The sequence below is a fragment of the Chiroxiphia lanceolata genome, chromosome 4 (genome assembly GCF_009829145.1).
Source record: "Chiroxiphia lanceolata isolate bChiLan1 chromosome 4, bChiLan1.pri, whole genome shotgun sequence".
In the NCBI taxonomy this organism is placed as follows: Eukaryota; Metazoa; Chordata; class Aves; order Passeriformes; family Pipridae; genus Chiroxiphia; species Chiroxiphia lanceolata.
Genome location: NC_045640.1, coordinates 62500464 through 62517556, shown reverse-complemented (window position 1 = coordinate 62517556; position 17093 = coordinate 62500464). Strand labels below are relative to the sequence as shown.

The 17093-nt window shown below is 39.2% G+C and overlaps 1 protein-coding gene across 11 annotated transcripts in view; it reads left to right on the top strand.

Moving 5' to 3' along the window:
• Nucleotides 1-1768: 1768 nt before the first annotated feature.
• The window catches only part of LOC116785560 (mitogen-activated protein kinase 10), a 165663-nt gene continuing 150338 nt past the window's right edge, over nt 1769-17093 (top strand). For 4 of the 11 annotated variants that reach the window (XM_032685279.1, XM_032685273.1, XM_032685272.1 and 1 more), the window contains exon 1: nt 1769-1803. In XM_032685279.1, the coding sequence (XP_032541170.1) occupies nt 1784-1803 (20 nt within the window). In that variant the 5' untranslated portion in view covers nt 1769-1783. Of the gene's footprint in view, nt 1804-14432; nt 14479-14545; nt 15071-15257; nt 15273-17093 lie in introns of those variants that run through there. The other 7 variants (XM_032685283.1, XM_032685277.1, XM_032685275.1 and 4 more) reach the window with 6 other exon arrangements.

Sequence of the window (17093 nt, the reverse complement as noted above, 5' to 3'; positions counted from 1 at the left end):
CATAACAATTAGCTAATGGTCTGCCTAAGGGCTTGAAATGTTACTGCTGAATTCAGTGCGTTCCAGAGAAGGCCCTAAGTGCCTGGTACAGAGATGTAGTGGTTTGGATCAGGGGGGTATGAAGGTGTGCATGTTCTCAGAGACCTCACACAGCAAGACGTATGTGGGAGTACAAAGGTGATGACAGCAGGAGTTCAAAGGTCTCCGATTTATTTAGGTGACTTCAGAATGGTGATGCAGGTTAACACCGGCTTGATTCTGTCATTTACAGTTACCACTGAAGGATTTGTGTGTTTCCAGTCTGGAGTCATCCCATGTGTATCAATTTAGGTACCAAACACCGTTGACCCGTAGGTCTAAGGGCTGTAATGGTGGTATTCCTGATCTGTATGAGTGATAGGATTTTCCTGCCATGCCACCAGGCAAGACTGTGCTTGTCGGAAGTCAATATCTAAAAAACCTACCTCATAGGGAGCACGTGCATCTCTCACTTTTTTCTACAATCATAGACAAATGTGGAATAAACCTTTTCTCGTAAGAGGTTACTGGGCTGCCAGGCTGTGTGCTTACAGTTGTGAACCACACAGTAATAGAATTTTTGTGGCTTTTCTCTTTCACTGTGTAACACATGTGTATGTATACACTTATTTGTATAATGTGTGTCTATATGTATGGAAAGACAGTGGAGAAGTTAGACTGTTTGTGGTGAAACTACACTATATTCCATGCTGTGCTGGGATAAAAGGAGAAGGTCAGTGATGTAGGGCAGCTTAAACCCAAGAGAGAACTCCTTTTAAATTGATTGTGGTGGTTTGTATTACGTTACATGCAGGAACAAAACCATCAGGGAATATCTTGGAGGTCTTTCAGTGCAGCCAGGTGACTGTTGGCATCCAGCCCAAAGCTGGTGTGCAGTCACCACCATTCTGGCATACTCGGGGAAAAATGGGAACCAGAAGTAGTGTCTGCCTCTATTCCCACAAAAGGAAGCCAAATTATAGCATATTAAGCCGTAAAGAAACTCCCTTTTTCATTTCTGTAAGGATCAGAAAAGTTCCAAAGCATATATAAAATAAGATCATTGGAATATAAATATGGCTTAATAATGACACTTGACTCTTTGAAATCCTACTTGGTTTCTCTGCCCATCAGTGGTGGGTTGAAAGTAGATGACTTTTAAGGTCCCTTCCAACCTAAACCATTCTATGGTTCTATGATACCAATAATTTGGAACCTGAAATAGAAATTATCATATCTTCAATCTACTCAACTGTAATCTTTACTGACTTGAGGACTTTTTTTTCTGTGTTGGGACATGTGCAATGTGGGGAAATTACTTGCTCATAATGGGCTAATAATAGATTTTGTAAGGTACAGTTACATTGCCTCTGTGTTTACCTGTCTGCAAAATGCATGCCTGCAAAGAATTTGAAAATAGAAAAATTGCACTCTGAATGTGGGTTTCTATAGTTTTGTGGAAATCAATCATAAAACTTGAATGACATGAACACATAAAAGTAGGGGGGTTTTTTTGCTAGCTTTTGTATATTATCAGTGCCTATGTAAAAAGGGCTGCTATATATATGTATGGATCTATATGTGAAAAAATAGATTATATTGGAAAAATTAGCCATGTTTCTCCATCTGGGAAAGGTGGGGAAAAAAAGATAATTATCTCTTATTTTTGTTTAGATCTGCCTTTTCAAGAAGAGATGGAACTACAGAAAGAAGGTGTGGTGGCTGTACATCACTGTGGGGTTGTCTTTTCTGTAAAGATGTGCAAATGGACCAACTAGTCTTGTGGTAAGTTATTACTGGCAAAAAGCAAACATAAAACACTTGAATCATTCTCTTAGCCTGTATAAGGCAAACTGCTTCAATATTGTGGTCAGTGGGCTGGTGGAAACAGTCCTGTAGCTGGTTTTGGTTTATTCTCTATTTACAATAAACATTTCACTTAAATATCTTCCATTCACAATAGTAAAAAAACCCACAATTTGCAGGAATGACAGAAATAATTAGATTTAAAAGTTTTGCTTCTTTCAGAAGTGATGAAGTGCTAAAGGAAGGATGCAAGCAAAAAGCAGAAGAGAAGAAGTGAAAACATTATAGAAGGTGACTGTAGTGTCTCCTTTTTTAAACTTTTAAAACTTTTTTTAATTGCACTCGCACATAGCACGAGACTGTGTCTTATAGGGCAGGAAATAAATTGTTTGGTAATATCTGTTACCTGATATTGTTCATTAAAGCACAATAAAACTAGGAGAAGGGTATCCAGTCTGTAGCAATTGGAAACCATCAGATGACTGGCACCTGGCCTGCATATAGGTTATGCCTGTCTGAACAGGAGGGACTAAGGTGGCACCTAGGAGGTAACACATGTGGGGGTGAGCCAGGATAAGCCAATTTTCAGCAGCTGGTAGCAGCAGTAAGATTTTGGACCAGGCTAGTCTTGACTTGTTGGAAAGCTCTATACAAACAATAGTGATGATCTTGGGGAAGAAATAGCCGATTTTGATTGAAACTTCCTCTTGTTGAAAAGCTCTTTAGCTTTATTTAATCTGCCTTGAAGAGTAAAAATCGTCAAATAATTGAGAGCCACGCTGACAGCCACCCTGACATATTAGACTCATGTATCTAATATTTGACTAATATTTTTGATAAATGATTGATCTTCAACTGTTAGGAATCAAGCAGTAAAAAAAAAAAAAAAAAAAAGCTTGTTTGAAATTTTGAGACTTGTCTGTGGCTTGTCCCTCATTAGGGTGTTCTCCAGTTTGCTGTGAAGAGTTGTTGCAACAGGGTCAAGTGTTCACAATCCATATCTTTTTAAATACATAAAGCTGTAAAGTCTCGTCACTTCCTTATCTTGGCAACTGAAATTCTATGCCCTTCTGTATATATCTGATGAGATAATCACCTACATCTCTGTTAAATGTAGGGGTTGAGAAACAGGGTAGAGCTGTAAGTAACTATTGCAAAGCTGAAAACATTCATATGAGTTAAACTGTGCTCTTTGTGGCTGCAGCTGCAACTACTTTATTTAGAAAAAGAAGTCAGAGAGAGAAAGATGTGAGAGGCAGTGGCTGCCATCTTATTGGCTTTGCAGATTCAGCACAGGTCTGAGTTATTTTTGGTGCTCCAAAAACTGCTTCTGCCTGCTTAAACAGTCGTAGGAACAAACCCGAGAATCTTCTTTTTCCCCTTTTGTGATACTGCACAAGTGAATTTTTCTCCTGTGCTTTCTCTTTCTGACTTTGGGGTTTGCATTCACTTCTGTTCAGGGGATCCAAGCCTGTCACTGCCTGGAAAAGTGGTTCTGCCACTGAACTATTAGCTAGAAGTGCTAATAGTTTTTCCAGCTGTGCTTAAAAAGCAAGCAAGACTCCTCTGGCTCTTCACAGAACACCAGGATTGTGAGAGGAGACCTGAACTTTTTGTGTTCTAGACAGAGAAAGGAATTCATACATAGTGCAGTGGTAAATGTTTCTTCTAAGATAACTAGCTGGTTGTCAGCCTTCATGCCTGTAGCTTTAGATAAACTTGGCTTGAACGCCTGTTTCTCCCCAGACGTGAGGGAAGCACTGAAACACAACTTTGAGATTTGGATTCCATCCAGTGAACCGCAGGCCTGAAAGACAGATGTGTCAATGTGCCATTCCTAGGTGTCTAGGTTTCTTACTGAACCCAGGGATGTTAAAAGAACTGTAGTAAATTTTGGGTTTGGTGAAGTGATCTAGGGCAGCTTTGAAGTGGCTATTTATGGCAGACACTCTGTTGAGTACAGTCCCCAGTGTGAAGGTTTTGTTACATAGCATTTTGTCCATCTGTTCTGTGATTTTGATGATTTTTTTATTTATTTTTTTTTTTGTGATGGGAAAAAAGCTAAAATTACTTTGGAATTTATTCCTATTCCTTGCTGCTTGTCTAAGAAGGAAAGTGAAGTGAAACTTAATGACTTTAACAGGAATTTCCTGGATTGGCAATTCTTTCTTTCTCAGTTAACATTTGAAGAATTGGGGTTTTTTTCTCAAATCTTCTTTCCCAATCCTTTCAATGCCAATTGAAAACAAAAGTATTATTATAAACTTTTGCTGGATAACCACTAAAAATTACTTGTATTTGGCAGCAATTTCCCCATACTACCATTACTTCTGGCAGTAATGGTAACTCGCTTTTGTTTTTCATGTGTTTTTAGCACAAAATCATAGAACTTCTCATCTCATTTCCAAGAATGTTCTGTGTTAATGAAAGCACTTCTTCAGAAAGCAATGGAACTATGCAGATTATGAGATTATCTTGGAGAACCGTTGGTTTAAAAATACAGACAAAATATATTTCTATCTTAAATGAAAAAAAAGGCTGACCAGATACAAAAGTGGATCAGCTTTGAACTTTTTATAAGAAACGTTAAGTTATACATATATAAACATTCTAAAGACAGCACAGCTTTTTCTGTGGTTCAGTTAATAAATATGTTTGCAGTTGGAAATTATTAAAATTTTGTTTAATAAAAGTCAGTTGAAAAAAGGAGATATGTAAGCACTGTTTGTGTAAACTTGATTTATTGAATTTGTGCCGTAATCACTGAATTTCAGGGTAAATAGTTTTGCAGTTATCATTTATGCTTTTGTTTCCTCCAAGAGACTTTCTCACTAATTTCTGATTAATTCTATTATTTGATGGGAATTTCAAGTATTTTGCTTGATTTTAGAAGTAACTTAAAAAAAAAAAAGTTCTTTTCTTCTGAACCTTGCAATTTAAGAAGAAGGTAAATGTGATATTTGTGTGAAGGCGGTACCAGGTTCAGAAGTGATGTTATTAACATTTATTACATTACATTTTTTAAATTAATGTTTTTAATACATATAATTTCTTTCATCCCAAAGGCACTTTACAAAATATGTGTATCAGCTGTCATCTACTAGATGGGTTAATGCTTTGGTGATTCCTCTAAATGACATATTGCATACAAACAAAAGATCTTCAGTGTCTTAGTCAAGATTGATAAAGATTCATTGAGGCACCTGGTGCTTTGTTTCAGGAGAAAAGTGCTGTGCTCGAAAGGAATCCATGTCAAGGTTACACCTAGAATCTGTGATCAAAAGGAGAAACAAAATACATTTCATGGACATCTTCCAAGTCATAGTTTCATGCTGTAACCTTGCTTTATCTGTCTGTGATGGCAACGAAAGATAAGTTGGAGTGTATCATAAATTGCAGCTTGACTTGGAGAGGACAACAGGCATCTGGCTAGTGTAGAGCTGATGTCCAAGGACATTAGGAGCCCAAACAGCATCGATACCAGTGTGATATGAAATGCTGCAGAGAATATTGTCTGCTGTCTAGCTCCTAATTCAAGAGGGATGTAGTTCTCCTTAGTATCCAGTGGCATACTGTCCAAGTCTGCATAGATTGTCTTGGACTTCATCCAGTATCTCAAATAGCATCAAGTGCTTATGATGAGATGACAAGCTTGTGCTTCATAAGGCTCACCCAAGAGCGTTGTTTGGATTAAAAGTGTACCATTTCCATAATGTGTTTCTTTTGCTTGAGTTCAGAGCAAATAAGACAAATCACTGAGGGAAAAATGTAGGGGATAGACCTGCCAGGTAGATGTCAATAAGTTGTGTTCTCTGTTTTTTCTCCTGAATTTCAGCTCCAGTAAAGTAAACATGGGGTGTCATGGAAGTTTGCAATGGCCCTCAGCAAAAATCACTGCAAATAGATCAATCCCCACAGTATGTTAATTCTTAGGACTCAAAGGCAGAGATTCAGTGCTATTTTTCTCTCTAAAGTGGCCAGTCGCTAAAATATGATTTAGAACCTCTCTGTCTCTCTTGAAAGGAGATCATAGAATTTTCTGCCGATTCTGACTTTGATTTTGGATTTTGCTTTCCAACAGTCAGTTATCTATTTCAGTAGATGTTAATCTTTAACTTTTGACCTTTCTTAACTTTCTTTTGACTTAAAAAACAGGAATAACAATTTTTTCCTGAAATATTTCCCCCCGTCCCACCATGAAAGCATACTATGATGCTGCAGTCCCTCTTCAGTGATATAATTAGATCAGTTATAAGAATAGTTCTTGAAATGGGCCTCTGCAAACTATTCTCAGTCAACAGAATTGGTTCTTTAAGCCTTGAAACCTTCAGGCAGGTTATGGTCTTGCCTTTCCTGTCAGTAGAAGTAATGCAATATTAAATTGAGGTGTGCCAGGTGTTTTATTTTATTTTATTTTATTGCTTATTTTCCAGCTTTGCCTAGGTAGTTATTCTCATCACTGGCTGTAGATTTGTCTGAATTTACAAGATTATGTGACTGTCTAGATCAGATACTTTTTTTCCAGTGTAGGTACTCATGGGCACTGATCACACCATCTCTGTTTTTTCAGTGAGGTAAAGAGAACAGGATCCTTTTGTTTCTCTAGCTTAGGCAGAATTTGCATGAATGTGTGAGTTTGCTTCTTCTTTTTTCTTTTTTTTCTACTTGCAGTTTCTATGACATTCTTTGCAATATGGCAGAATGAAATGAAGAAGTATGCCGAGGCAGTGAAGAGGGGGAAGGGCTAGAAGCACATATAGTGTCTAAGTGAAACAAGAATGCCTGGAAAACGTGAATAGCTCAGTTATATCTGAGCTATTACTTCATTTATAAAATTGAAATATCTTGGCTTGAAATTGCACTCTTCGCATCACTGTTCTGCATCTTTGGGGAATTACAGACCTGTCGAGCAGAGCCAGTTTGCACATTGTCCTCACTTAGCTGTTGTTTTTTTGCAGCATCAAAATTAAAATATGGTGCTTAATGTTGCTCTGCATAATGCTGTATGACAGAATCATCTGTGTATGTCATGGAAGTAACAACTCCAAGGGTCGTCTTCTGTTTATCTTCAGCTGTGTCTACTGCTTTGTCTTGACAAAGGCTTATTTGAGTGTGACATTTGATTACATTTGTATCCACTCTACCTTCCAGTGGTCACTAATAGAGACCTTGGATTATGTTAGGAGTGGTGGAAGGAGGAGAAAGCATGGTTTTGCAGGTACTCCTCACATTTCTCTGGCCCTGTGCCAGCGCTTATGGCACAAAGTGAGAGATGAAGTGAGAGAGAGTGAGACCTGCTAAGGTGAAGCAGCTGAGGCTCCCTTTGGTAGGTTGCCTCAGATGGGAAGGTTTCATGCTGATGCTGGTACAGCATCATGTGTAACAGGCACTCTCCTGCCTTTGTCCAGGATTTGAGAGCATTGCAAGCATGCCTGAGGCACCAAATGTGGAAAGCAAGTATGGTGAAGAGAATTTTTGCATACTTTGAGAACATGCATCCCATATACAGTGCTCTGGGTAGTTGACCTACCTATCTCACTGTGTTTTGCTGTGAATGAATTTTTTACAAATCAAATCCAAGTTTAGCTGTTCTATTTTTTCTTAACTCACAGGCAATGCTGGAGTCCTCAGGGCTAGTTTCTGTCTTTATGAACTGTGGTCTTTACAACTCCCTAGTTTAAGTGAAACCTCTTTGAACTATTTCTTGGGTCAGGGCTGAGAAAAAATAAAATGTTCAAACCCACTTTTTCATTATTTGATCATTCTGCTCCCAGAGGGGAACAAGAACACCTTTGAAATTGTGTATTTGGAAGAAATACTTGGGGGAACCAAATGCGTGGAGACAGTCAACCCAGATGCATTAAAATAAATGGATCATGTGCTGCTAATCTGGACATTCTGTGAACCTAGTCTTTGTTGGAACTGTTTGGTTGCCTTCTGAGAGCAGAGACTTGCTCATGTGCAAGCAATGTGTAATCAGGACTCAGTAAGTGCAAAGCATCCCCAGGTGAGCTTGAGAAAAAGTGGATGAGTTGTCCAAGCTCTTATGTGAGAATTAAGTTTAAGAAATGAAACAATTCGTGAGCAAGTAATGTACCAAGAAAGCCTTTATAAGAAAAGGTGATACATGAAAAACTTTTGAAGTAACCCAGGAACCAGAGTTTTCAGTACCAGAAGAGGTTTAGCCATCTCTCAGCAGGGAGCAGAAATCCATGTAGTTCACCAAATCTGGACATGGATTCTTTTCCCATTTAGGTAAGTCTGTGCAACTTTGAATATAGCCATGTTTAGCCAACAGAATTATTTGACCCAGCTCTTCTAAATCCTACCTTAGGGAACATATTATTGTCATGGTAACGTGGTGAAAACTTTTACTGTAAACTCAAGATAGGAATTTATATTGTTTCAAAATGTATATTTGGAGCACAGCCTGTTAATATCATCAATGTTTATACAGCAGATAATATCTTCAGACAGGCTGGACACCATCTGTCACGGTCTGATTTCATTTTATGGCTGTAGCAAAGTGAACTGACAGTGTAGAATTGTTCACAGAAGTCAGCTGGAAGTGTGTCATGGTTTTCACATAAGCCTGTGAAAGGTTGTAAATGATGGTCATGTATTCATGTTATGTAAACAGGGAAAGTACTTGTTTTGGGAGAGGATTGATTTCTGTTTGTTTGCGTCCTGAAACAAGTCTAAATTCTGTTTAGTGCTCTACTGTACTGCAATAATTTATAATTGAATCCTTCATACATGCCTTATGTATCTCTGCAGGGAAAATTGAGCATGAAATCATTTGCTCTGGAAGAATTACTGAATACAGGAAATGGCAATTTTTATAATTAAATAAAACTTGAGCAGTTCATGGCATTATCTTCAGATGACAATTTAAAATTAAGGTTGTTTTCTTTTTCGTAATAAACATTGGGTTTATGACACTTTCAGCATTTCATGTAATGTTTTATATCATTAGGACAACAAAACACCCATGATAAATTTATTCAAAATTATATTAGTGCATTTTAGGTCATATTTATTTGCTAGGGTTTTATAGGACATACAGCTCTTGACAATAGACAAACCAGTTTCAAAAATGGCAGTAGTATTATTGTGTGCTGAAATAGTTTTCTTGATATGCTTGTCATCAAATAAGTACTAAAATGTTTTTCACTAAAGATGCAGTAATTGAAGGTACGGATGAAATAGTTTCACGCCTATTAAGAAGATCCTGTTTCCCCAATACTTGTATGGTTTGTTATTCATTAAGTTCATTCCCTTTACTGAAGTAAGTACTTAGCAGTCCGGTTTTGTACATGTAATTCACTGCCTAGTGAGATATATGTGCATCCTGCTGCTTCGTAGTTAGGGGCTTTTTATCAGGACATCCTTTTCTAATTATGATGAGTGTAAAGACTTGGACCCCTCTAATTTGTGTATTCATATGCCTGCATGCATTTGTGTGCAGATTTCTCCTGTGTTAGTGGCTGTCTTGTTGCTGCTTAATATATTTATCTGCTAAGATTCATTTAATCCTATACAAGGAATTGATTTAGTAATGTACGGGTAACGAAAAGCACTTTGACTTGAAGAACCATTTTTTTCTGAACCTGCTCCTTTCCTCTGCTACATATAAACCAGGATTTCAACTTCTAAAATAATGCATTTCAGTAAAATACCAGATAGTCGCCTGATTTTGTAGTTGTTTGTACAATGTACAAGCAAGTGATCAGTGCAACTCCTTAGTCACTTACTGTTAATCAGTCTGTCTTTTATGAATTCTTCTGAGGTATCTATTATGCTGATTTACTGTCTCTTTCACTTAAAACCTCCCTTGTGAAAAAGCGAATCAAGTGAACTTGTCCAACAGCCGTGCCCTGCCCTGTGATATCCCTGCCTGTTCTCAGTGACCAGACTTTGTCTCCAGTTACACTGTTTAAGTGCAGCAACTCTGTATTGGTCAGGCCATGTGTAGGTACTGTTTGTTTAGATTGCTCTTTTCAACCTCAGAGTTAACCAAAAAGCTGACACGATGCCAGTCATAGTTATTTCTCCATCTCAGTTTAGTTCTGTCACATTTGTCCATTTGTATAGCAAAGTTAAAGAAATCCTGAGATTTAAATGTACACTTCTTCATGGTATGACAGTGAAGAGGTAGTAGAAGGAAAGAGGGTGAAGGGGAATAATAAGAGTATGTGTAGCTTCTTTAACTTTTTCAAAAGCCTCTGTCGACCATTAGTGCAATAATCATATGGATAATGAAATAGCTTCAAAGGCCTCTTGATGGAGATGAGCACAAAATCCAAGATTATTATTTGTTTGGGGATACAGTCCAGGTACACCTTCATCAGTAACTTTTTCTTGAGAATGAGACAGAATAAAAGCAATGAAGGCATTGCAAATTTTTGGATTTTGTTGAAACTAGCAGAGAAGTTTAGTGCAATGGAAGGTCGTATATCGGACAAATGAGAGCTTAGAAAAAAAGTACATTTTATTGCATCCTCAAGCTTGAAAAATAACTTTGGCCCAAAGAGACTCTTGGATTTCATGTGCAGTGGGCATATACCCAGGGAGAGCAGCAGTAGAGTTTTGTGTCTGGTTCCATAGAGAGCCTGTGGCACACCTTCACTGTTCCACTTGAGAGTGCAATGTTGCAACAGACTGGAATCATAGAAAACCATGGCTGAAGGTGATGCTGAGAAATCACTTAGTTCTAGCTTTAGCACTGAATTGGGTGGAAGAATTTGTTTTAGCAATTATTTGTTGCTTTATGCCTTAAAAAAATGGAAATGCTTGCTCGCTAGGATTTTATTTTAGTGTCCTTAATTTAATGTGATTTATTTGGCCATTGAGAAGAGTATGACCTCTGTAAGGCAGGCAGAGCTGAATTGGGTGTGTAGCAGCTCTTAAACCATCACAGTTTGCAACCCAGTGCATTAAGCCATTGCCAATTTCAGATTGCTTTAGTGTGCTGGATTGTAAACTGTGGCAATTCAGGAGTTGCTACATTCAGCCATCCCTGCAGCAGGCTCTGGGAGAAATGGCATAAACTGCTTGAGCAATTCCAGTTTAGTCCTAGACATCACATGGATTGCCTGCGAGTCACGGAGTGCTTCCACAGCAGGCAGAGTTAGTACTTCTGTAGTACTTCTGTCCTGGTAGGACCATTTCAGAAGATTCATATGAACACTGTTGAAGGTGAGCACAGAGTCACAGCTGTTTTCCTCTATTCTTTAAAAGCAGTGCTTAATTCTTATAAAGAGTGCCTCATTTACCTACATCTATTTTTTTTTTTTAACTAAACAGCATCAGCAAACAAGAAATTGGAAACACAGATGGACCAGAATCTCAATATAGCAGCTATTTTTTTAAGAGTGATCTTTTTGTTTGTATAAATACAGGACTGAATGTGAGCAACTCCTGACATAATTGTTCTCCAAACCTCAGTGTTCTCAGTATCTCTTATGAAAATCAGTGACAGAGGTACAGCCTGATTTTCATCTCCTGTGCTACAAATTGTATGAACTTTGTTTTGGAATCCACATTTGAAGTGAATCAAGATGTTTTGTACTAGAAAAGACCACCACTGAGTGCTTTAAAGGCCCAAAGTAGGGATATAAGAGAGCATGTCTACCCGTTAAGGTTGGGGCAGCTATTCTGGGAAACAGGTGCCTAAAATGATTTAAATTATTTGATGCAAATTTTATGCACTGTGTCAGGCCATTTCAGTGTTTAGCTGAGGCCTGATTCCAGTGTGGAATGCATTTTATGGCATGGTATGGTGGTGTATCTTAGCCCAGCCCATAAACCATCTCTGCAGGACACTGTAAAAAGCAAGCTGTAATCACTCACGAATGAGGAGAGAAATGATGGTTTAGCTGTTGAGCTCGAGGAAGCAGCATCATTGGAAAAAAGCAGCATTTGAAAAGCTGCTTTTTTCCATTAGATATATTGTTTCAAGGACAAATACCCTAATTAATCTCCAAAGCCTCTGACACCTCTGCAGGAGCTTAGGCTCTTTGTTTCTTCTCACTTTCCCCAACGCCAGCCCTGTAATTATGTCAAAAACAGCCACCTTTACCCTTTCTGCACCACCTATTTTCAAAGGCATTCTCCTGACTCACACAATAGTGTGGGTTTTTTCTAGAAAAATTATTTTTTACTGTATCCTGAACCTTTTGGGTAATACATGTGTTTGGGTAAAATATGAGTATGGATGTATTTTTAAGGAAAAAAAGTCCTCTTTGCTTCAGATGAGTGACAAACTTGTACATATAGGTGTACATATATTTGTGCACAGTTGCTGTAGGTGGAGTCTTTCACCAAATGAGCAAAAGCCTTTAATAGGTGTTTGCCACAAAGAGACATCCCGAAAAAAGAAGGTAATATGTAGACTTTCTTCAAAGAGGTAATTTCATTCTGGTCTTTTGCCTAACAGTAACATATTTCTAGAGTCTTGTTGAAGAAGATTCACAGCAGGAGTAATTTTTCAGGGTATTCTCTCGTGGTATTCTGTAGAATCTGGAAGGGATAGAACCTTTCTCAGAGTTCAAGGAGGCTCCTTTGCTCAGAGCCCCTCTGCCTTGGAAGCAGAAGTACTGACTTCATGTGCAAATATGATAGTAAAGTCCTAGACACTGAGAGTAGATGTGCTATGGTATGTGAGAAAGAATATTATTAGAGACAAAAAGGGAATGAAGGTTTTTGTGTTTTTAAGGATGATGCGGAATCTGCCTGTTTAAATTTTTGTCAATGTTGTGATGAGAGTTTGTTTGTTTGTTTGTTTATTTGAATATCTTGTAGTTATTACCAGTTAGGTTTTCTGCTACACGACTTGCAGCATCTTTATTGCCCCCCCTCCATAACTCAAAAAAAGTAGTTTAGTAAACTGTAGATTTCTGAAGCTTACCCAGTCAAATATGCTGTGGTTATTGAGGCCAGTAACTTGACACATTAAAATTATCAGGCTTATTGCTGATGTCTAAGGTGCAGGTGTTTGCAAACTGTGGTGGAGATTGTGCCCTGCTGCCCTTGGTGCCTCCTCAGGACGCTGGTGACAATGGCAGGGTGCTCTCTGGGTACATAATGTACCTATGCATACTTCTTCACTATGCATCATCCAATCTTCTCTTAGTATAAAGCACAGTGTGGGGAGGACTTTCTGTGGTGATTGTTGGCTTGTGATAGAGCTGTTAAGTAAATTAAAAAAAAAAGACAGTACGGGAGAGTTATAACTATAGAATTTTTTTCTCACTGCAAATAAACGTGTTCAGACCTTCATGCATGTATATATGTATGCAGGAACGATACAGAGATCAAGATGAAAACCTTCGCTTCCAAAAAATAAGAACACCCAGGAGAAACAGGCTAATGGAGAAAGGAGAGTGGTATGTGTAGACAGAAATGGGCAACCAATAGCTCAGGGCACAGCCACAGCCAATGACTTCACTTTGTCTGTAGTTAGGACTTCCAGGTCATACAGGACTGTGTTTGGCTCTGGGTGTGGTAAAACGTAGGGAATATTTGGAGCACTGGCAGGAAAGCTGCAGTGAGTTCCTTTGTGTTATTTTTGACCAATGAAACTGATGTACTGAAGGACATGGTTTGGGTATTTTGGCAAGATAGAAAGTCACTATAATATAAGGAAAGGCATTGGGATTGTTCAGCCTGGAGAAGAGAAGGCTTTGGGGAGACCTAATTGCAGCCTTCCAGGACCTAAAGGGAGCCTACAAGAAAGAGAGAGAGAGACTTCTTACGAGAACGTGTAGTGACAGGACAAGAGGGAATGGCTTTAAACTGAAAGGGGGCAGGTTTAGCTTAGATATTAGGAAGAAATTCTTTACTGTGAGAGTGGTGAGGCAATGGCATGGGTTGCCCAGAGAAGCTGTGGCTGTCCCATCCCTAGCAGCGTTCAAGGCTGGGTTGGATGGGGCTTTGAGCAACCTGGTCCAGTGGAAGGTGTCCTTGCTCAGGGCAGGGGAGTTGGAACTAGATTGTCTTTAAGGTCCCTTCCAACCCAAACCATCATATGATTCTGTGATAATATTTCTGACTAGCTCTTATCCCAGCCTAAGTCTCATGGAAGTCTAATCTTGTGGAAGTGTAGTAGCCTTCTAGTGTACTTTCGTTGCTGTTTAATGTCAGAAGAGAGGAGACATCCTGTAGTTTGACATATGCAGAACAAATGTCATCTACTTAACTTTTCCACTTGAGGACATCAGAAGTCATCACTAACTCTACTTGATTCTGTGAGCTGAAAATGCAATAGTTCCTCTGTGCAATGAGACTTTTTAGAAGTGAGATTTGGGACCCTCTAGTAGTGGGCACAATATATTGTTAATGGGGAAATCTCTAGCAAGTCTTTGGGCTCCTAAGGGACTCCAGGAGTTGCATTACTTGTTTATGCAAGCAATAGTTGTGTTCCATAGCTGTGAAGGAGATTTGTTGGGATTTTTTTTTTAAATCTTTTTATTCTCCTTCCAAGCATGATACTTAATTGAATTTTATGTATTTGGACGGTTTTTTTAGGGTGATGGGCATTTATGCCTTTATATAGCAGCTAATGTAAACAAAAGAGCAGATCTACACTGCTGTTACTACCTTCTCTCTGCACTGCCTAGCTGCCTGATGCTGCAGATGTCTGAGCTGCTGCTGGTGAGTGCTACAGAAGGCTATTCAGCTTCCCTTTGCAGTCTGCTCTATCCCCTGATTCTCCAGGAGATACCGTAGCTGTGGCTGCAGATTAGATTTTTCTCTCCCTCCCCCTGCGAGACCTCTGTGTGCTTTGACGTCATGTGTGCTCCTTTCAGTTGCCATAGCAGCCCCATTCCCCAAGCTCTGCCTGTCTCCTCTGGTAGGTTCCACAATGGTACAGCCAGCATCACGCTGCACAATGGTTTCCAGGCAGTGAAAGAGCGTGATTCAGCAAGCCACTCTTCCCCCCCCCCCTCCCCTTTTATTTCATTATTATCAGACATTTTGCCTCCCCTTTTTCTGTTCTGTTCTACCCTATCCCCCAGGCTTTTATTCGGTTCTTTAAAGGAAAACCGTGATTTACCTCGAAACCAGCTGCCCGTCTTTTTTTTTTTTTTTTTTTTAAATTATCATCATTATTTTTTTTTCTATTATTATAAATAGCCCATTTTTTCCTCGGCACTCTTTGGAATGTGATTTAAAAATACCACCTAAAGTCGCAGTTTGGGGAAAAGGTTGCTGGACGAGGAGAATAGCTCGCAAGCAAGGAATGGTAGGTGTTGATGCTAATATTCTTTGACTAACTGCTTTCGCAGGGTGGGGTGATGAATATTGATTGCTGCTTAAAAAAAAAGCAAAACAGGGGAGAGGGAGAGAGAGAGACACGCAGGTTAATGAAGTAAATTGCTAACCGAAGCAAGAAGACTGCACCTGTCCTTTTTGTGGCCAGAGAACCATCATTTTCCTGTGTTCGGGTGTGTATGATCTTTAATATTTGGGCGCTGCAGGTGACCGGCGGTGGTAGGAGCAGGGCAGGGGGCACATCATGGATGGGAGAGCGACAGCGCTTTACCAGCTGGCTCATGTAAACAGTAGTGTTTTACTCAGCCTCATCACCTCTAACGCTGCTTGGGGGCTTTGGGGGGAAGGAGATGTCTTGGCTTGCATTTCGGTAGAAATGAGTAGGTTATGTGGGGTTATGTGGTCCATACAGAGCCATATAAAATTTGAATGTGTAAAAATAAAAAGAAAGAGAGGATAAGCAACTATAGGAGATTGAGAGGGCAGAAGTCTTGGCCTTTTGCAGAGTGGTTGAATAGGAAAAAAAAAGTCTGTGTGCGGAGAAGTGAGTGTTTGACAAACCTTGTCGGATGTGGGGGTGGGGGTTGTTTTTAAGAAAGTGGCCTTTAATCATCACTCTTCTGCATTACTTGAGTGCGAGTGAACAACTTGGCCCATTGGGTTTTACAGAACCAACAAGAGCTTTCAGGAGAAGTGTTTACAGCAAGCTACAGGCCAGTTATTTTAAAAAAGAGAATTAATTATCTGTAGATACTGCAGAGAAATCAATGTTGCTTTGCAGGGCAATCCTCTGACAGCAAAGCTACTTCTACAGGAAGAAATGTTGGTTTTGTTTTTTACAGCAGAGTGACATTATTAAAAATGATACAAATTTTGACTTGGATAATTAAGTGTTAGAGCATTGTTTAATAAGCCGGCGGTGCTTCCAGTGAACCATGATGGGCATGTTTCACAGCATTCGTGTACAGAGTGATTGTAAGCTTGTTTACATGGGCTCTTTTTGCTGCATAGCTTCATGATATCCTCAGTGCAACCTTCCCCTCCTCTGATATGTTCACTGTGAGTTTTGCCGGAGACTTTTTTAGAGACAAACTGATGCTATAAAAATACAAATTTTGAAGAAAATGATGGTATAGAATAGAGATTTATTAGCAGGAAAATAAAAATTAGTATATTGTAAATGATCAGAGGAATCTGCAATCAGCTTGCTGGAGGACACAGAGCTTGTCCTGAGAGCCCAGCTTTGGAAAAAGAGAACAGGATGGTGTAGGTACTGCACAGGGCTGTTTGTCTCTGCTCACATGTAACCTGTCTTTGGCCCCCATGCCTTGGGAAAAGTGGAGTGCACCAAACCTCTCGTATTTTAACCCTCTTTCAAAACACTGCTGGGTAGTCACTGGTCAGGAATACTCTGGAGTAATATTTTCCTCTGTGGTCCTCCTGCTGTGTGCTCTCTTCCTGCTAGGAAAGGTGGCATAGAAATACCTTTTCAATAGGCTCATCTAATGACTTTGTCTTACAGGGATGCAGATGTGAATGACAAAGGTGATTTGACCTCAGCCATTAAACAATATTCTTTTTCTCTGATTCTCAATAAACTGCACTCATTGCTCTCTCCTGCTGTTTTAGAACATGCATAATTTGTCAGGGTCCTGTTGTAATTATGGTTTTGTTGAGGAGTATTAGGATTATCCTAAATAGGATAAGGACAGAAATCACGTACCATGAAAAATAAGTTACCTTCAGCTACCTCTCTGCCTGCTTGAAAAATGTCCTTCTCATTGTTAAAAAGCTCCTTCAGTGCATACACACATTTTTATGAGCAGACCTTGGGGATGAGTGTTTTCTTGCAGGTTTGGGCTTTTTTTCCCTCCACAGTCAGTGGTTGGCATGTTTGCAGCCCTTTTTTAGAGGTTTAACAGTACTGGATCAATATACCATCAAGGAGTGTTACAGTACTGGGATCTGGCTTGTGAAAGCAAAGAGAGTTATCA